This window comes from Triplophysa dalaica, chromosome 19 (assembly GCF_015846415.1).
Source record: "Triplophysa dalaica isolate WHDGS20190420 chromosome 19, ASM1584641v1, whole genome shotgun sequence".
NCBI classification, from domain to species: domain Eukaryota; kingdom Metazoa; phylum Chordata; class Actinopteri; order Cypriniformes; family Nemacheilidae; genus Triplophysa; species Triplophysa dalaica.
This window is the reverse complement of record NC_079560.1, coordinates 20,209,388-20,230,317: the sequence shown is the minus strand read 5'-3', so window position 1 is coordinate 20,230,317 and position 20,930 is coordinate 20,209,388. Positions and strand designations below refer to the sequence as shown.

General features: G+C 40.3%; 2 protein-coding genes across 8 annotated transcripts; one reads left to right on the top strand and one right to left on the bottom strand.

Moving 5' to 3' along the window:
- Positions 1–1,201: 1,201 nt before the first annotated feature.
- On the bottom strand, positions 1,202–17,310 carry LOC130407484 (uncharacterized). 7 transcript variants are annotated; one of them, XM_056730371.1, is made up of 9 exons: positions 16,952–17,310; positions 16,679–16,849; positions 7,183–12,773; positions 6,947–7,078; positions 6,770–6,847; positions 6,568–6,641; positions 3,244–3,335; positions 2,114–3,142; positions 1,202–1,979 (listed from the first exon to the last, which is right to left on the bottom strand). In XM_056730371.1, the coding sequence occupies exon 3, from the start codon at positions 10,188–10,190 to the stop codon at positions 9,177–9,179; it is 1,014 nt and encodes a 337-aa protein (XP_056586349.1). In that variant the 5' UTR covers positions 10,191–12,773; positions 16,679–16,849; positions 16,952–17,310; the 3' UTR covers positions 1,202–1,979; positions 2,114–3,142; positions 3,244–3,335; positions 6,568–6,641; positions 6,770–6,847; positions 6,947–7,078; positions 7,183–9,176. The 7 variants fall into 7 exon arrangements, 6 of the variants coding, with proteins under 6 accessions (XP_056586349.1, XP_056586344.1, XP_056586348.1 ...); XM_056730366.1 differs by having other exon boundaries at positions 1,202–1,578; positions 1,742–1,979; positions 6,568–7,078; XM_056730370.1 differs by having other exon boundaries at positions 6,770–7,078.
- LOC130407483 (general transcription factor II-I repeat domain-containing protein 2B-like) lies at positions 13,712–16,687 on the top strand. Its single transcript, XM_056730364.1, has 2 exons — positions 13,712–15,449; positions 15,723–16,687. Exons 1-2 carry the CDS (start codon positions 14,639–14,641, stop codon positions 16,235–16,237), a joined length of 1,326 nt encoding a protein of 441 aa, XP_056586342.1. The 5' UTR covers positions 13,712–14,638; the 3' UTR covers positions 16,238–16,687.
- Positions 17,311–20,930: the final 3,620 nt, after the last annotated feature.

Below are 20,930 nucleotides of genomic sequence, written 5' to 3'. Positions count from 1 at the left end.
TTTTACGATCACACGTGCCAACAAAGTATCGCGAGAGTAAACGAGACCAGCCGCTCAGGTCAGGCAAAGACTGTGAAGGAGGGTGGAGAAGGGGAAAGAAGAAATAAAAGAAAGGGATGATTTTATTCATGACTTTGTCCACCAGCAGTAAAGTTTTTTTTCTTTGCGTTTCATAAATTATCGTAAGAACATTGTTTTCTTTCTAACTATGCATTTCAATGGGAGTAAAGATGATCATAACGTTACTGGTGTCAATCCCACGGTTGGCAGAATTTAAAGTTGTCACTTTACGTTGTTACTGTTTTACGCATTACATTAACATTATTTGTGTTATTCCTTATTACGATTTTAATTTCAGGTCCATGAATGTCCTATGTGTGTGACCAATACGATCTTGAATGTTGAAATTTGAAATGAACATTGTGTTAAAAATATATATTACAGATTCTAGACATTTGTACAGGTCTTTTTACAGTTTTAGAGTTTGGGCACTTTTAAGACTATTCCTATTAGTAACAACTAATGTCCCTCATAGCCAATCTTTTATCAATTCCTGGATTCATTCACTCTTCTTTTAGTCAATCCATTTATTTTTGAAAGCTTAAAACAAATAATAGTACCTAGTAGCTGGAATCTGCTTTCAGAAGACATCAGATGCGCTCCAACAGTAGCCACTTTTAAATCCAGATTAAAAAGACATTTGTTTAGCAGTGCATTTTCAACCTGACCACTGTGCTGGTTCACACCTACTGCACTTTTATTTCTATCTTTTGTTTCTCTCTTTTTTAATGCACATTTCGAATCCATTTCATTTCCTTTTTATTATCATTTACATCCTTATGTTGTATTTGTAATGTTAAATCATTGACTTTTTAAAGATGTCTTATGCATTATGGGTTCTATGTGTGATGTATCACCTGTGTATGAAGTGTGACATAAATGAACTTGCCTTGCCTCTAACTTTTGACTATACAACAGCAAGTGTACTGGAGCAAATCAAAGAAGAGAGAGAGAAGCATTTAAGTCCAAACTTTTATTTTCAATCACTCATAGCCAAACTTTCTTTAATTCCTTGATTCACTCATCCCTCTTATCTGTCTACAAAATGTCACAGGTCGGAGTGGGTCAAGCCAGACTACACCCACCCCTAGACCAGAATCACCCTGAGGAGCGTGTCAAAGGAGGAGGCAGGAGACAGGAATAAAAGAATCACAAGCTTTATTTTATATTTAAAAGTAATTTGAAAACCCTAATCTAAAATCCTCTTCCTTCCTCTTCCTAGGAATCCAAAGCAAGCCTTGTCGGGCAACGGTGTCAGACTCACGGTAGTGAGTAATGGACGGTGGGTGTCCTAGGTAGGTATGTGGATCGGGGATCACTTCCTTCTGGCACTGACGCCGGGCTCACAGTGGTGAGTAAGAAACAGGTGGGTGTCCCAAGGGAACAGGTGAGTCGGAGCTTACTCCCTTCTGGCGCTGACGCCGGACTCAGTGGCGAATAGTGGACGGGTACTTCACACTACACCGATGGGTTTCAGAGCTGCAACAAACTCAGGTCACAAGCTGAGCGGGGCTTTCGCTGTAACAGACAGAATCAAAGCTTCAGACAGCAGTGAACAGACCTCACGGGTGTGGCAGGGGACAGATACTTCACGCTGTGCAGATGGGCGTCAGAGCCACAACAGTAACAAGGTAGCAGTATTTAACTGTTCAACAGTCTATGCAACATCCAGCAGAAATACCTTCTTCCTTTCTGACCAGGACAGAGGCTTTCGGCGGGACATGTGGAGACCACCAGGCGGAGAGGACACTTTGAGCGGAACACTCCACTTCAGCTATTCACTGGAACGATACAGCCGGGTTTAACTGTGTCAATTCTGAAGGTTTTACATGCTGTTGAAGAGCCGGGTTGCCTTGAAGTAATAAATCGGGCGCTTTGTGGTATCAAAAAGCCCTTCCCTGGAGACAGCGGATGAAAGACTGGGAGGAGAGTGCACAGCAGACTACCATTACTTCTCCACACAATAAACCTCACTCCATAACACAAACCGTGTGAATCGTCACTTCAGGCACAGCATCTCACTCGCACACCGTGCATTCGGGCCAGCACTCACCCCTCCGGTCCTTCTCCCACAATATCAAATCTCGTCCGTGCAAGGGTTCAATTTCTCTCCAGAGAAAAGCGGGTGCAGATATCGTCACATTCAGCAAAGGGGAGGACAGAAGTTAGAGTCAGATCAACAATCCACTCGGTGTACTAATTCACTCGTGCCACACACTATCCGAACTCTCAATACCACTTCAGTGTTTAGTGCATATAAACAACGGATCAAATACTCATCACTGGCGTCTTTCCCACTGCTGACGATATTCCTTGAATTTTCCCTGATAATCCTTCACTCTCTCCCAGTCCAGGCGACGAATTCCACTCTCTTTCACTGCCCTTGGGTCCCACAAGCCACACTCTTCTTCCTTCACGATAACTCTTCAGCTGTAATACTCCACACACATTTCCCGATGGGAGAGACCACTCCAGATCAACGGAGAAGGAGGCACAGCATAGCACAGCACAGCACAGCACAGCACAGCACAGCACAGCACAGCACAGCACAGCACAGAACAGAACACGGCACAACCCGACGCAACACAACCCAGCCTTCACTTCCCCTTGTGTTTTATCCTCTCAAGAATGCTGGCGTGGCCTCAATCAGGCACTCAGAGTGAAGTCCCCACACCTGTTGCCAATCTGCCGGTTAGTTGCCATGGCGACAGACACACACACAGGCCCGGGGACAGTGTTACACTGGGAGTATCCCCGCGGAAACACTTCTCTGGTGAATAGTTCCGGGGGTTATTTGTCACCCCGTGACAAAAACATACATGAATAAAACTGTTATAGATGAATAATCCTCTTTCTTTAAGTTGTTATTACAGGAATAGTTCACCCCAAAATGATGTTGATGTATTCAAACCTGTATGACTTTCTTTCTTCTTCAGAAGACAAAAGATGTTTTGAAGAACGTCGGTAACAGAAACGGGCAGTTTTTTATTTCCTCCAACCACTGCTCCTTTGGTACAGCCTCTACAGAGGGGCAGTATACAATCCTCTTATCTTCCTCTTCAATTGTGCCTGGCCGACGGTTCTAATTGGGCAGGTGGTATTGATGAGCGAACAAACACATGCAAAGGTGAACATGTATGACAAGTCAAAGAGGAAAAGTAGAGAAAGCTAAATGTTCCTGACCTGCTGCTGTGTGAGGACCAGAGAGAGCTGGTTCCTACGCTTCACAAGATACTCTGCTCTGAGAGCATTTTTTCACCAGAGTTATCCACAGCCTGAAAAAAACAGTGATGAGCAACAATTTGAGGATCGTGAAGTTGGACTAAACACAGACACATATACACTAATCAATATAGTAGGGATGCACCGAATATTCGGCCAAAAAGTGCATTTTCGGTATTTGCTCAAAAGACTTTTATGACCGAAACAATACGGCCGAAATGTTGTGATGACGAAAACAGAAACCGCGACCTGCACGTGCTTATCTGAAGCAACATGTCTGCGGTGTGGACGTATTTCAGTATATCTGAGAAAGACCCACGGACAGCAAAAAATGTAATGCGGAAATTTCAAAGACTTTCTCCACGTCGGGTTTAATTTATCACCTGAAATCCAAACATCCCGATCAATACGCTGAATATGAGAGGAACGCGGCACAGAAAAGGAAAACGCCTCCAAGCACGCCCACTCCATCTGTGGAGGACGTTTTTGAAAAGGCAAGGCAGTTTCATGATGATGGTGTCAAGGCAAATGGCATTACACAAAAGATTATGGAATTAATTGGCTTAGATGATCAGCCATTCTCTGTCGTAGAAGATGTGGGATTTCGTAGGCTGATCCAGCACATTGAGCCCCGTTATGTCATGCCGAGCAGACGACATTTCTCAGAGGTGTGTTTACCTGAGCTGTTTAATGTTGTTGCAACTCACGTACATGAGCATATAGCTGCAGCAGATATTTCAGCAATCAGTTTCACGACAGACATATGGAGCTCAGACGGGGGTGTTGTCTCAACGCAGCGTAAAAGACGCACTGGCTTTAGGCAGAAGAATTGTTGGCCACTTTAAACATTCTCAGCTGGCCTATTCCCGCTTGCAGTCTATGCAAGATCAGTTTGCAACACCAAGAAAACGGTTCCAGCAAGACGTGAGTACGCGGTGGAACAGCACTTTTTATATATTGCAAAGCCTCTTTGCGCAAAAGCGAGTCTTGGCTGCATATAGCGCAGATCACGAGGTTCCCGCGACATTCACTTCACACCAGTGGGTCTTAATAGAGAACATTCTCTCTCTTCTTGCCCACTTTGAGCAGCTGACTAAAGAGATCAGCTCATCTGATGCACATGTTTCGGACGTTATTCCTTTAATCGCAGCACTAAAGCGTCTCCTAAACAAAGAGGTTGAGACGGACCACGGAGTGAAAACAATGAAAAGAACACTCTTAGAGTTTGTCAGCACACGTTTCACTGAGATCTATTCGGATCCTCTGCGACTGTACTTGATCCGCGTTATAAAGAACATTATTTGGATGCGGAAATAAAGCAGCTATGAAAATGGCTTCACCGGTCTGGCAATTCTACAAGGTGTGTGAAATAGACAATGCATTATCAATCTGATACGTGTGTACTATGCGAATTCCACGATGCGGGAAGCACCCAAAACATTTTTACACCAACAACCTCTTTAGACATTTGAGGGTTAGTCACGTAAAGCAGTGCGACTAGTTTTCAAAGTTAGCCTCGCGCAGAGTCAGCGGGCAGTTCAGCAGCTCGAGCGCAACTCAGATGCAGAGATCGCGTCAACCAAAGATTCATTTTTTCTACCAGTGATAGAAAAATCTGAAGGGAATCTGTCATTTTGACGGACTACAATAAAGGCGATTTTTTAATTCCCCTTTTCATCATTTCGTGTCATTAGAACGTGGACGTGTGTTTCCTATTCATGAGCTAACTCTCAAATGCCTGCTCAGTTTTGCTAAACGCGCATGTGGTCAACAGAGACTCGAGCTGTATATGCATCCATCAGTCCCCGCATACACACAGGCGCGCTGTGGTGCCGTTTTTACAGAGTTTTTACCTCATAAAATAATGTCTTTTTGTATAAATAATTGCTTTTAGTAAGTGGAAAAATGTCTCTCACTGCGTTTTCTCTGTTCACTGAAGCAGCACATATATGTGAACCGGGACAACAAAAGAAGTCTTCTGGGAAAATTTTTCGAAATTAAGATTTTTACATCATTTGAAAGCTGGATAATTATGCTTTCCATTGATGTATAAATTGTCATGATATGATCATATCTGGTGGAGATATACCCGTTTACAACTCTGGAATGCGAGGGTGCAAAATATTCAAAATATTGAGAAAATTGCCTTTGAAGTTGTTATTAAAAGGCCCTGTTAATGGCCATCCACTCATATTAATAAAGTTTTGATATATTTAGCATATTGAAATTTACAAAATATCTTCATGGAACATGATCTTTACTTAATATCCTAATGATTTTTGGAATAAAAGAAAATTCGATCATTTTGACCCTTACAATGTATTTTTGACTTTAACTAAAAATATTCCCGTGCTACTTAAGACTGCTTTCGGGATCCAGGGTCACATATGACCAAACCACAGCTTTCTTGTTAGTAAAAAACACCTTTTACAGGCACCTGTCATTGTTATTGAATGGACATAAGAACATAAACATTTGCTTGTAATTAGATTGTTATTTTATGTCCGACAACTGAAACATTGAATAATAAATGAAAAGTCTAAGTCTAGCACAACCTCTCCTCAGCTGTCAGTAACAGAGACATTTTTAAAAGCATCAACCCTACTGCAAGGACAGTAAGATTATGAATATCAGATTATCAGATAAAATAATGTAATAAATTTGCTTTGATCACGGCCACTTTACATTGTGGAAGACAAAGGGTTTCTGGGACTCATGTCACATGCTGCTATGTTTTATGGAAATATGTGGTAACACTTTCCTTGAAGCATGTATGTTTAATGCATTATAAAAGTAGTTTTCAAGCATTGTAATGCACATTTTAATGCATTGTAATGTCTAATAGATAATTGTTATTACAGTTAATACATTATAACACTAAGCAATTCATTGTAACACGACATATATTAAATTGCTTATAATTATTTTCAACTACATATAATGCATTACAACACACATTATGAATATTAATAATGCATTTTACCCTTTAATAACTCTTTATAATGCATTATACATAAATGCTCAGTGTTACCAAATATGTAACTAATATTCATTTGATAATTCTTGACACTTTCTCTTCTGGTACTGAGAAAGCTTCATATAGCTCCTATAATCGGTGATCGGTATCGGCCGATACAGCTTTCAGTGATCGAGGATCGGTGATCGGCTCAAAAATTCCTGATCGGAGCACCTCTGGTCAATAGCTGTGCTTTCTTCAGGATCAAGTACAGCTACGACCGCAGCTGCACCTAACGATTCAGTGTATATAATATGTTATTTACATACCGCAGACTCATAAGTAGACGCCGAGGTGCATGACTGTGGCATGGAGTCAACAGCCAATGTGGTGGAGGCAGCAGCTAGGGAGGAGAGAGACTCAGAGGAGGACAGAAAGCAGGAGGAAACAGAGAAGCTTGGTTCATCTGAGAGACTCGATAGAGTAACATCCAAGGTTTGGTCTTCATCGAAGCCCTCGTCTTCTTCGTACCTTCCTTCATCCACATCCTCAAGCATGTTCTCGGTCTTCTCCGAGTCGGGATCCACCACGAGGGGCTGTCCAGTCAGACTCAGGAGAACAAAAAGAAACACACACATACATGACTAATGATATTCAAACCATAACACATAGATCAAATTGTAATTCAACTTCTGTGTTTACGATTACAATAATTGTAAACACATCCATATCCCCAGTGAGAAGGGACTCTGGCTTGCTGGTCACTCGCCCGATCCTGATTCCACCTGTTCAAGCCTTCCAGGAGGTAGAGCTGGAAATTCAGAGCATTTGCACTTGTTCCTATGGAGAAAAAATATACCAATTGGAAAGGACATGATTTTCTATCTGAATAATAAATACATCATTAAAAACTAAATGTATCTAACGTTATGCGAGATACCAACCTGGAATGAACCTGTTCAAGTGGTAGTGGAAAGACTCCAGGGATGCGGACCCTCAGCGATACCTCTCAACTCAACTTTATTTATATAGCGCTTTTTACAATTTTCATTGTTACAAAGCAGCTGTACATGAGACACATTTAATACAAGTATGAATTCTAAAGCAGCCCCCCCGGCCAGGCAGATAGTGCAAAATAATATGCAAAACCCAAAACTCCCATCGAGAAAAAAAACCTCAGGGGAACCCAGGCCCAACCTGGGGATTCCAGTTCCCCTCTGGCAAAAGCTGCTGCCTCTTCACAAGCTCAACAGTGCTTGCACAACAAGGCTTAATAAAAATATAAATATGAAGGATTTAAGATTATCATTAACAATCTAATAGCATTTTAAATCTTGTAGCAAAAACAAAGTTGTCGCGTCCTTTATCCAGCTCTATCCTCTTAGCTCTTGTCAGGTCACCGCTTCCCATTCTCAGCTCTGCCATCAGGTCTGGGCATGAACTGCATCCTGCCGTAACCTTGGAACAAAGAGACAAGACTGACTGAGAGTAGAGTACTGTTCTGCACTCTTTGGTGCAACAAGTACATCATTTGTTTTGTTGGATGTGTTCCTGGTTCCGGTTGATCTAAATAATGCAGCCTAAATCCTCTGAGGATTAATATTATGGAGGTGTAGTGTATGCAAGATTAAAAAGATGAGTCTTTAGTCTAGATTTAAACTGAGTGTGTCTGCCTCACGGACCGTGCAGGGAAGAATATTCCAAAGTTTAGGCGCTAGATAAGAAGAGGATCTACCACCTGCACTTGATTTTGAAATTCTAGGTATTACCAACTGACAGGACGCCCGGGAGCGTAATGTACGCGGAGGTCTGTAATACAATAGAAGTTCATTCAAATACTGCGGCGCTAGACCATGTAGGGCTTTATAGGTAATAAGCAGGATCTTAAAGTTAATGCGATGCTTTATAGGTAACCAGTGCAAGGTTGACAGAACCGGGGTTATATGCTCATACTTTTTTGTACGTGTAAGAACTCGAGCTGCCGCGTTTTGAACCAGTTGCAGTTTTTGTAATAGGCCCGGAGGGCAACCACCTAAAAGTGCATTACACTAATCTAGTCTTGATGTCATGAATGCATGAATTAATTTCTCTGCATCTGACAGTGACAGCATATGACGTAATTTAGATATATTCTTAAGATGGAAAAATGCAATTTTACAGGTGTTGGCGACATGGCTTTCAAATGACAGAGTACTGTCGAATACAACGCCAAGATTCTTAGCTGATGACGAGGATTTTATGGAGCATCCGTCAATCGTTAAGCAGTATTCTTGGTTGTTACCTATAGCAGTTTTCGGTCCAGTAAGTAACACTTCTGTTTTGTCCGAGTTTAGTAGTAAAAAATTGTTACTCATCCACATTTTTAAGTCAACTATGCAATCCTTTATTCGATGAAACTGCTGGGTTTCGTGAGGCTTCGAGGAAACATAAAGTTGAGTATCATCAGCATAACAGTGAAAGCTAATTCCGTGTCGCTTTATTATATCTCCTAGAGGTAGCATGTATAATGCGAAGAGCAGAGGCCCCAAGACTGAGCCCTGTGGTACACCGTACTAGACTTGTGATTTGCGGGACGCCTCATTGTTTATTGCTACAAATTGAAAACGGTCGGATAAATAAGACTTAAACCATTTCAATGCTATTCCGTTAATGCCGACGTAATTTTCGAGTCTATGTAGAAGTATGCTGTGGTCAATGGTGTCAAATGCAGCACTGAGGTCTAGCAGCACCAATAACGAAATACAGCCACGGTCAGACGCTAAAAGCAGATCATTTGTAACTCTTATCAAAGCAGTCTCTGTACTGTGACATGCTCGAAATCAAGACTGGAATTCATCATTAATGTCATTCCTTTGGAGGAAGGAGCATAATTGAGTTGAAACTACTTTTTCCAGAACTTTAGATATAAAAGGTAAATTCGATATAGGCCTGTAATTCCCTAGTTTTTAGGGTCGAGTTTGGTTTTTTTTAAAAGAGGCCTTATAACAGCCACCTTAAATGCTTTAGGCACATGTCCTAATGTCAGAGATGAGTTAATAATACTGAGAAGAGGATCTATAATTTCTGGGAGCATTTCTTTCAGTAGTTTTGTAGGTATAGGGTCTAGCATGCATGTTGTTGATTTGGATGATCTAATGATTTTAGACAGTTCATCGTGATCTACTGTAGAAAATAATTGCAATTTCTCCTTAGGGGTGCTGTAGTTAGTTTGTTCAGCGGATTTCACTACAGGTTGCATTGTTATAATTTTTTCTCTTATATCTTGGATTTTACTCGTGAAGTAGTTCATAAATTCATCACTGTTATGCTGATAATCAGAATCTGACGTCGATGATGACTTATTTTTTGTTAATTTAGCCACGGTGTTAAATAAAAACCTAGGGTTGTGATGGTTTTCCTCTATTAGTGTTGAAAAGTAGGCGGATCTAGACGTTTTTATGGCATTCCTGTAATTTCGAGTACTATCCTTCCATGGTATACGAAATACCTCTAAATTAGTTTTCTTAAAGTTGCGCTCCATTTTCCGGGACGCTTTTTTTAGAGTCTGAGTGTGTTCATTATACCACGGTGTTGGGCTGCTATTTTTAATTTTCTTTAAACGCAGAGGAGCAACTGTGTCTAATATTTCCGAGAAAGTAGACTTAAAATTTTCTATAGTAGTGTCAAAATCGTCAACGTTTTTACTCATGCTAGATATTTTAGACAATTCAGGCAGATTATCGAGAAACGCATCTTTGGTAGTTGAAGTAATCGTTCTACCATATTTGTAACAAGGAGTTTGATTTGCAGCCGTAGGCCATTGAAGCAAACATAATATCAGATAATGATCCGAAATGTCTTCACTCTGCTGAACGATTTTAACATCGTCCACATTTATACCATAAGAAAGTATTAAATCTAAAGTATGATTACGAAGGTGAGTGGGTCCTGACACATGTTGACTAACGCCCATGGAGTTAAGAGTTTCTTTGAAAGCCAGTCCCAAGGCATCTGTATCATTGTCTACATGGATATTAAAGTCACCAACGACAAGGACTCTATCTGCGCCAGTACTAGTTCTGATAAGAACCCACCAAAATCTTTAATAAAATCTGTGTGGTGCCCTGGAGGCCTATATACAAATGCTAGAATAAATTTTACGTGAAGGGTTACGTGAAGTACCATGACTTCAAAAGAATTATATTTAAAATTAGACTTCTGGGAGGTAATAAAATAATTATTGTAAAGTGCAGCGACACCTCCCCCTCTACCTTTTAGACGAGGCTCGTGTTTATAGTAAAAATCATGGGGAACGGATTCATTTAGAGTAATATAATCATCTGGCTTTAGCCATGTTTCTGTCAAACAAAGCATGTCTATTTTATGATCAGTTATCAAATCGTTAACAAAAAGTGCTTTATTTGAGAGAGATCTAATATTAAGCAATGCGAGTCGTAACAGTTGATTATCTGTATTTTGTTCATGTTTGATTTGTTTAACGTTTATTAAATTACTTTCAAGAGGTTTACGCAATATCTTATGTTTGCTAATCCGGGGGACAGACACAGTCTCTATTTTATGTTGTTTGTAAGAAGGGATTATTACATGTTGTATATTTTGTGTATTCTGTAACGCGAGACGGCAAGCAGACAGTTGGTTAAGCCATTCTGTCTCCTTCCTGACCTGGGCCCCAGGTAGTCAGACTTTAGCATTATTAAGACTGTGTGCCAAATTTCTAAAGAGGAGGGAAACCGACCATCTCGTTTCAACAGGTCAGGTCTGCCCTCAAAACTCTTCCAGTTATTTATAAAATCTATATTATTCTGCAGGCACCACTCAGACAAACAGCCATTTAGTGATGATAATCTGCTATAAATCTCATCACCACGGTAAGCAGTAAGCAGTAAGGGGGCCAGAGAATATTACAGTGTCTGACATCGTGCTCGCGAGCTCACACACCTCTTTAATATTATCTTTAGTGATCTCCGATTGACGGAGTCTAACATCATTTGTGCCGACATGAATAACAATCTTACTGTATTTACGATTAGCCTTAGCCAGCACATTTAAATTTGACTTGATGTCAGGCGCTCTGGCTCCCGGTAAACATTTGACTATGGTGGCTGGTGCCTCTATGTTAACGTTCCGGACAATAGAATCACCGATCACTAGGGCACTTTCAGCAGGTTTCTCAGTCGGTGCGTCACTGAGCGGGGCAAACCTGTTCGAGACTTTAATCGGAACGGTTGAGTGATGTTTTGTCCTGCGACTATGCCGTCTCACCGTTACAAAGCTTCCCTGCTGCAGGGGATTTTCAACCGCAACCGAGCTGTGTGCGCTAACATTGCTCGCATCCGAAGTGTTTTCTACGGTCCTTACACTCTTACTATCCTCAAATAAAGATGGGATGCGAGACTCTAATTGTAAGATCTTCTCCGTCAGCCTAACTACTTCCCTGCATTTATCACATGTAAAACCCTCGCCGCTGACAGAGAAGGCTAAACTAAACATATGACATGAGGTGCAAGTAACAACAATAGGAATAGAAGCCATAACTCACCGGGTATGAAGTGCAATCCTAACTTAGCAAGGTTGCTTGATGAGTCTTAGTATATACGCTTAAAAAGAGAAACAGTTAGCACACAAGACAAATAGGGGGAGATGATATTCCACAATGTCAACAGAAGGCAAGCTAACACGCTAATATGCTAGCGGCGTTACGCTTCAATTAATATAGATTTAGAAAATAAAGTGAAAGTAAATAATTCGGCAACGACAATGATAAGTAATTATAGTAAAATACACTAATATTAAGACCAGGAACAAATGTGAATCACTTGACATGTAAGGAAAAGTTCTGTTGAAAAGTATTATCAATTGTCGTTATGTTCTCGCGCTCTTTCAATACATCACGTGACAGTCACGTAGCAACGGACAAACTTGTCACCCGCCGCCTGCGCAGAGAGACAAGAAGCGGAAGACATGTAGTGTTCTGTCATTACGTGATAAACGTGGCCGAGCAGGAGAGTCTCAACCCTGTGATAGAGACCGATGTCTCTATCACGTCATGCTCCGAGATGGAGAGCGCTCCATCCCGCACGACCACGCATTAGATATGGAGCCGTCCTCTACCTATACTTCCAAATGACAGTATTTCAAACGGTGGTAAACACAGACAAATTTCATTAAAGTTTCATGATGAGATTTACGAGTCAGAAAATGGTTTATTATACACATTATATGTATTATATGTATAAATGAGTAATAAAAACATGGCAAAATGGAAGACAGACCATGCAAAGTGCTACCTCGTTGATTATTCAAAACAACAGCCAATGGCAAGTCTCCACAGTCAGCCCAAGCAATAACTGGAGAAAAAATAGGCTTGTTCGACTTCATTCGGCGACGCAAGAATCTGCAGCCGCCTGAAAACAGCGATGCAGTCTGTTTAGACACTTTGTCCGACTTTGATCGCCGCAGCAGCCGTTTTACGATCACACGTGCCAACAAAGTATCGCGAGAGTAAACGAGACCAGCCGCTCAGGTCAGGCAAAGACTGTGAAGGAGGGTGGAGAAGCGGAAAGAAGAAATAAAAGAAAGGGATGATTTTATTCATGACTTTGTCCACCAGCAGTAAAGTTTTTTTTCTTTGCGTTTCATAAATTATCGTAAGAACATTGTTTTCTTTCTAACTATGCATTTCAATGGGAGTAAAGATGATCATAACGTTACTGGTGTCAATCCCACTGTTGGCAGAATTTAAAGTTGTCACTTTACGTTGTTACTGTTTTACGCATTACATTAACATTATTTGTGTTATTCCTTATTACGATTTTAATTTCAGGTCCATGAATGTCCTATGTGTGTGACCAATACGATCTTGAATGTTGAAATTTGAAATGAACATTGTGTTAAAAATATATATTACAGATTCTAGACATTTGTACAGGTCTTTTTACAGTTTTAGAGTTTGGGCACTTTTAAGACTATTCCTATTAGTAACAACTAATGTCCCTCATAGCCAATCTTTTATCAATTCCTGGATTCATTCACTCTTCTTTTAGTCAATCCATTTATTTTTGAAAGCTTAAAACAAATAATAGTACCTAGTAGCTGGAATCTGCTTTCAGAAGACATCAGATGCGCTCCAACAGTAGCCACTTTTAAATCCAGATTAAAAACACATTTGTTTAGCAGTGCATTTTCAACCTGACCACTGTGCTGGTTCACACCTACTGCACTTTTATTTCTATCTTTTGTTTCTCTCTTTTTTAATGCACATTTCGAATCCATTTCATTTCCTTTTTATTATCATTTACATCCTTAAGTTGTATTTGTAATGTTAAATCATTGACTTTTTAAAGATGTCTTATGCATTATGGGTTCTATGTGTGATGTATCACCTGTGTATGAAGTGTGACATATAAATGAACTTGCCTTGCCTCTAACTTTTGACTATACAACAGCAAGTGTACTGGAGCAAATCAAAACAAATCAAAGAAGAGAGAGAGAAGCATTTATGTCCAAACTTTTATTTTCAATCACTCATAGCCAAACTTTCTTTAATTCCTTGATTCACTCATCCCTCTTTTCTGTCTATAATAACAACTTAAAGAAAGAGAATTATTCATCTATAACAGTTTTATTCGTGTATGTTTTAAAGCAGAGGTGCCCAAACCAGGGCCCGCGGGCCAAAGTTGTTCCGCTGCAACCTTTATTTTGGCCCGCGATGCCATATATGGCAAGATAGGGAAAACGGTAACCATGCAGATTTTAATTTCTGATTTGACATAATATTTTAACATTGTACATGACATGTTTTTGAGTGACAATGATGTACGTTAAAATTAAAGGATTAATAATTTATTATTAAGCGAATTTGACTCTTATTTACTGTGCATGCGCACTGTGACTCGCAGAAACGGTGCGATTTGCCACAAGGAACGTTAACATTTATAATGGAGAGAGGGCGGCAATGGCACACAGACAAGAGACATTTAAAAAAAATTGGCAAAATGATTTTCTTTTTACTGAGGTTAATTCAAAGGCAGTGTGTCTAGTTTGCAAACAGTCATTCGCTGTGTTGAAAGAGTACAATATTCGTCGTCATTATGAAACAAAACATTCTTCGGCTTTCTCAAAGTACAGCGGAGAGGCACGAAAGCAAGAGGCTAACAAGCTGCTTGCTAAACTTCGATCGGAGCAGAGTACACTGCTACGTCCTTCGTCAGCTCAAGAAAATGCCACACGGGCCAGCTATGGAATTACTGCATTAATTGCTAAAAGTTGAAGGGCCTCGCAACTGGAGAGTTTGTCAAAGAATGCCTTGCAGTTGCTGCAGAAGCAGTATGCCCCTCTCAAATAAGATCATTTTCGCAAATCAGCTTGTCAAGGAATACCGTTACCCGACGCATAGTGGATATGGCAGAGGACATTGGTGAGCAAATCAAGGTAAAGGCAGCAGCCTTCTCTGCCTTTTCAATAGCTTGCGACGAGAGCACAGATATATCTGATTCCGCACAGCTGTTGGTATTTTTACGTGGAGTAAATGAAGATTTTGAAGTGACACAAGAGCTTGCTGGCACCGAGACTCTTTCAGGGACTACTAAAGGTGAGGACCTTTTCTTAGCTGTTGAGCGCGTGTTAAAAAAGAACGAATTAAAATGGAAGAATATGGCTGGAATTACAACTGACGGAGCCCCAGCAATGGTAGGGAAGAAATGTGGCCTTGCTACGTTGGTGTCTCAGAAAGTCCATGAGTGTGGGGGGAAAGTCGTGAAGTACCACTGTATTGTACATCAAGAACAGCTATGTGCCAAATCCATCGGGCTTGTTGATGTGATGCGTGAAGTCGTCAAAATTGTGAATAACATACGCTCCAAGGCGCTGACTCACAGGCAGTTCAAGGCACTGTTGGACGAGATGGATGCGCAATATGGTGATGTGCTGTACCACCAGGAGGTTAGATGGCTGAGCCGAGGAAAGGTTCTCAAGAGGTTTTTTGATTTGCGTGATGAAATCAGAGCTTTTCAGGAAAGCAAAAACAGTAACTTCCAAGTGCCAATGGACCAGAAATGGCTTTCTGACCTTGCTTTCCTTGTGGACATCACAGAGCTGCTTAATGTTTTGAATGTTCAGCTCCAGGGAAAAGACCAGATTATTACCCAGATTTTCGATCATGTCAAAGCCTTCAAACAAAAACTACTGCTGCTCAAAAGACATCTCTCAGCAGGTAACATTCATAGTTATAATATTGCACATTTTATGTGCAGTCAACAATTATATTTAGTTTGTATTTACTGCATATCCATTGGTATCAGCTGTATTATTTGATATATTTGTTAATAAAGCTAATCATTTTTTTATAAAGTTGTTTTAAGTTGTGTAGTATTGTCTTCTTTTTGCTTTTTGTCAGTTTTTTACATACCTGCTGCATATCGTTCAAATCACTACTACACGTCTCTCACTGTTCCCCTCTCCCTCTCTCTTCTATCCTTAAATTCAGGTATATTGGCTCATTTTCCCTGTCTTAAAGAGGCAGGAATGATGAAAGAAAAGTTACCAGAGTACGATGCTGTTCTCAGCAACCTTATCCAGGAGTTTGACCGTCGCTTTGAGGACTTCAGAAACAGTGCTGCTGACTTTGAATTGTTTTCTCAACCCTTCACCATCAGTGTGGACACAGTCAGTGATGATCTTCAGATGGAACTAATTGACCTTCAGTGTGATTCAGAACTCAAACACAAGTTCAGGTCCCAACCGTTGATAGACTTCTACAAATGTGTCCCAGCAAACAGGTACCCAAAGATGTGCAAACAGGCACAAGTGATGCTGTCTCTATTTGGCAGCACCTACATCTGTGAGCAGACATTTAGTCTGATGAATTTGAACAAGTGTAAACTGAGAAGCTCACTAACTGACTCTCACCTACATAATGTACTGACTTTGTCAGTAAGTCAGCTCCAGCCCAATTTGGAAAAACTCTTGAAAAATAAGGACCAGCTTCATGTATCTCATTAGAGGAGACTGGCTGCACTGCTTTTAATTGTTATTTGTATATGTGACTGTTTCTGTGTTTTTATTGTACACAACTTTGTACAAGGCACTGTTTCTATGTTCTGAATGTACTTTATATAGTGTAGATTGTAAGTTATTGAATATTGAATTGTAATTTCACTGAATTGTAAGTTCCTAGTTTCATTGAACTATAAACCTTGGAATAAAAACTGCATTCATTATACAAATCACAGAGTAATGTATTTACTTTATCAAATGCTAAATAAGTGATGAATAAATGGGATAAAACTTTAATTTAAATATTATACAGTTTGGTATAATTTCACAGATTTTTCGGCCCACAGCCCTCAGTCAAATAATTTTTTTGCCCTTCATAGGAAAATGTTTGGGCACCTCTGTTTTAAAGGAATAGTTCACCCCAAAATGATGTTGATGTATTCAAACCTGTATGACTTTCTTTCTTCTTCAGAAGACAAAAGATGTTTTGAAGAACGTCGGTAACAGAAACGGGCAGTTTTTTATTTCCTCCAACCACTGCTCCTTTGGTACAGCCTCTACAGAGGGGCAGTATACAATCCTCTTATCTTCCTCTTCAATTGTGCCTGGCCGACGGTTCTAATTGGGCAGGTGGTATTGATGAGCGAACAAAACACATGCAAAGGTGAACATGTATGACAAGTCAAAGAGGAAAAGTAGAGAAAGCTAAATGTTCCTGACCTGCTGCTGTGTGAGGACCAGAGAGAGCTGGTTCCTACGCTTCACAAGATACTCTGCTCTGAGAGCATTTTTTCACCAGAGTTATCCACAGCCTGAAAAAAACAGTGATGAGCAACAATTTGAGGATCGTGAAGTTGGACTAAACACAGACACATATACACTAATCAATATAGTAGGGATGCACCGAATATTCGGCCACCGAAAATGGCCAAAAAGGGCATTTTCGGTTTTTGCCCGAAAGACTTTTATGACCGAAACAATACGGCCGAAATGTTGTGATGACGAAAACAGAAACCGCGACCTGCACGTGCTTATCTGAAGCAACATGTCTGCGGTGTGGACGTATTTCAGTATATCTGAGAAAGACCCACGGACAGCAAAAAATGTAAAGCGGAAATTTCAAAGACTTTCTCCACGTCGGGTTTAATTTATCACCTGAAATCCAAACATCCCGATCAATACGCTGAATATGAGAGGAACGCGGCACAGAAAAGGAAAACGCCTCCAAGCACGCCCACTCCATCTGTGGAGGACGTTTTTGAAAAGGCAAGGCAGTTTCATGATGATGGTGTCAAGGCAAATGGCATTACACAAAAGATTATGGAATTTATTGGCTTAGATGATCAGCCATTCTCTGTCGTAGAAGATGTGGGATTTCGTAGGCTGATCCAGCACATTGAGCCCCGTTATGTCATGCCGAGCAGACGACATTTCTCAGAGGTGTGTTTACCTGAGCTGTTTAATGTTGTTGCAACTGAAGTACATGAGCATATAGCTGCAGCAGATATTTCAGCAATCAGTTTCACGACATGGCCGTGTGCAACTCAAGTTAGAAATCCTTTTTACAATCATAATTTGCATAAATCGGGTGTAAATTATATTATAATACTGCTTAGCTTCTGTGCATACAAATTTGTAATTTAATAATTGATAACTTCCAATTAGGGGGCACAGTGGCTTAGTGGTTAGCACGTTTGCCTCACACCTCCAGGGTTGGGGGTTCGATTCCCGGTTCCGACTTGTGTGTGTGGAGTTTGCATGTTCTCCCTGTGCCTCGGGGGTTTCCTCCGGATACTCAGGTTTCCTCCCCTGGTCCAAAGACATGCATGGTAGGTTGATTGGCATCTCTGGAAAAATTGTCCGTAGGGTGTGAGTGCGTGAGTGCGTGAGTGAATGAGTGAGTGTGTGTGCCCTGCGATGGGTTGGCACTCCATCCAGGGTGTATCCTGCCTTGATGCCCGATGACTCCTGAGATAGGCACAGGCTCCCCGTGACCCGAGGTAGTTCGGATAAGTGGTAGAAAATGGAATGGAATGGAATGGAATAACTTCCAATTTGCATAGTTTATCAGCAATACAGTGTCAACAAAGATTTGAGAAGATACAATTGATCAATTGGGGTGATGCCAAACGTCTGCTAAGACTTTCGCGGTTAGATTACACGCCTTTAGAATTAGCAAGCGGTTTCAATAGGCAGTAAATTACGAACCAAGTTACCGTGCCAAAAAATGCTATGCAAAATAAGCGAATACATCACTGACACAATGCTTAACAAGTAACAATTATATTCACTATAACGATTAGAGTAAATAATGAATTAAGTCAATTTAATATATTTATTTTTCTTTGTAAATAAACCTTGTCACTTGACTTGCAAAGGTTACTCTCTGCTGTCTATACTCTGATTCCCCCTAGCCTACTCATCCGACCCAGATCGACAACCCATGAACACCACCCCACTCACTAAGGCCTAGTGTATGCCTTTATACAGTATGTCATCAAGGGGCGTTCTAAAAGATTTATTGCAAGCAAGATTTCAATAGCCAATGACAGCTGGGGGGACTTGCTGGTTTTGTCAACCACTGTCTAAACCAGATAGTTAAGAAATATATTTAGCCTTAGATGGTATATGTATACAATCCCTAAAGCACAGGTTTATCAGCTGGCAAAATATGATTTCAAGAGGAATGAACTATTGCCAACTTAAAATACTAATAAAAAATAAACTGCAGAATTATACATGGAGAGCTTTGATTTTCTTGTTCAAAACCAATAGCTATTTTTATTGGAATTAAAAGAATTTAGTGCCCAATATATGGGAACGGGATTAAACAAAAAATGGCTTCAATTTATGGCCTAATAAGGAAGGTCTAATTTTCCTAACATTGTAGAGGATGAATCTACAGGACCGGGTGGTGCTGGCAACCTGATCTGTGAAGTTTAGCTGATCATTGATCACCGTTCTCATGTTTCTGGCAGTCTTGGGTGATGAGATGGTTGACGAGCCCAGGTGAATGGAGAAGTTCATTTATTTATTGCCAAACATCTAGTTGTTTGGAATTTGCTTATTAATTTTGATGAAGTTGTGATTAATCTTTGTGTTGTCCAGTATTACAAACAGTTTTGTTTTTGTGCTGAAATGCGGATCGTCAGACTAAATGAGAGGTGGAGTTGTGTATCATCCGCATAGCAGTGATAGGAAAAGCAATGTTTTCGAATGACAGAGCCTAGGGATGTCATGTATACAGAAAAGAGCAACGGTCCAAGCACTGAGCGCTGGGGCACCCCTGTATCGTGATGTTAGGATTCAGACACCTAAACTCCCCAGGATAGCCGAAATGACCTACCTGAGAGGTAAGACATCAGAAGGAGAAGTCTAAGCAGGAGGTTAATGTGGAGCAAAGAGTGTCGCTGGCGCTGTTAGTATCCAAGAGAGAGAGCTGTTCAGAGGGATAGTCTCTGGGTTTCGGAGAATGTTTATTCTTTGGAATATTTTACTACTCACATGCTGGAATACTTGTATTATGCTGTGATACAAATGTTTGTGATATTTGTTTTAACACTGTCATAGAGTGAAATTGGGTTCTTGAATTCTCCGCACCCCCTGTATTTGTGATAATGGTACAGTCCGATTTAGAGGGCTTTGTCTATTTAAGGACACCTACACTATTTGTTGAAGTCTCTGACTGGGAAGACGGCAGTCTATGTAAGCGTAGAGCTCTTTGAGTGAGCATTATCTACTTTTTTGGCATAACTAAACCTTTGTGATTGTTCAAAACCTTGTGGATCATATTTTTTTTGTTTTCCTACTTGGATTATACATTTTTGCTAAAATTTTTGTCTGTAAACTTGGACCTGTACATTTACTTTGCACTTCCTGTGGATGTTTTTGTTCCGGATTTACATTTGCAACTTGTTTTCGGGCCTACATCCTTGTTACATCCGGTACCGTGTAGCAAGCTGCTAAGAACTTTAGCGGTTGACTTCACTGTTACTTAAACATAAACTTATTTTTGTTGTTGCATTTTCGATAACAGCAGTATACATAAACAAATAATATAACAAAACAAGTATACCCTGGGTGCACCCTCTAAATAACTCTTCATTCAATGAGAATTCAAATCAGAATCAATGTATCTGATTTTCTCAAGTAAATAACAATATCCAATGAAATTAAATATTACATATAATAAGCACTTTTAAGGGTTTTAGAAACATGTTTGTCTATTTTAACTCTTAGATTAGACTTCTCCCTTTCTCCTGCGTCTACACTCTCATTTACCCCAGCTACACGCAAAACAAGGTCCGGAGCTAAACTATGTAAAGCTCCGATTGGCTATTACTTGTTTCTTACTTTTCAAAAATACATAAACACTTTTACATTTTTCTTAGCTTTACACAATTCAGATATATGGATAGTCTTGACATTCTAATAAAACAATCTTTAAGCAGCGATAATTATATTCACCAATAATTATGTACTCAGGGATTTACATTTTTTTTTACATTTTTAGTCATTTGGCAGATGTTTTATCCAAAGCGACTTACAGTGCACTTATTACAGGGACAATCCCCCTGGAGCAACATGTAGTAAAGTGTCTTGCTCAAGGACACACTGGTGGTGGCTGCTGGGATCGAAACAGCAACCTTTGATTAACCAGTTCAGTGGTTTAACTCACTAGACCACCATCTCCAGGGAT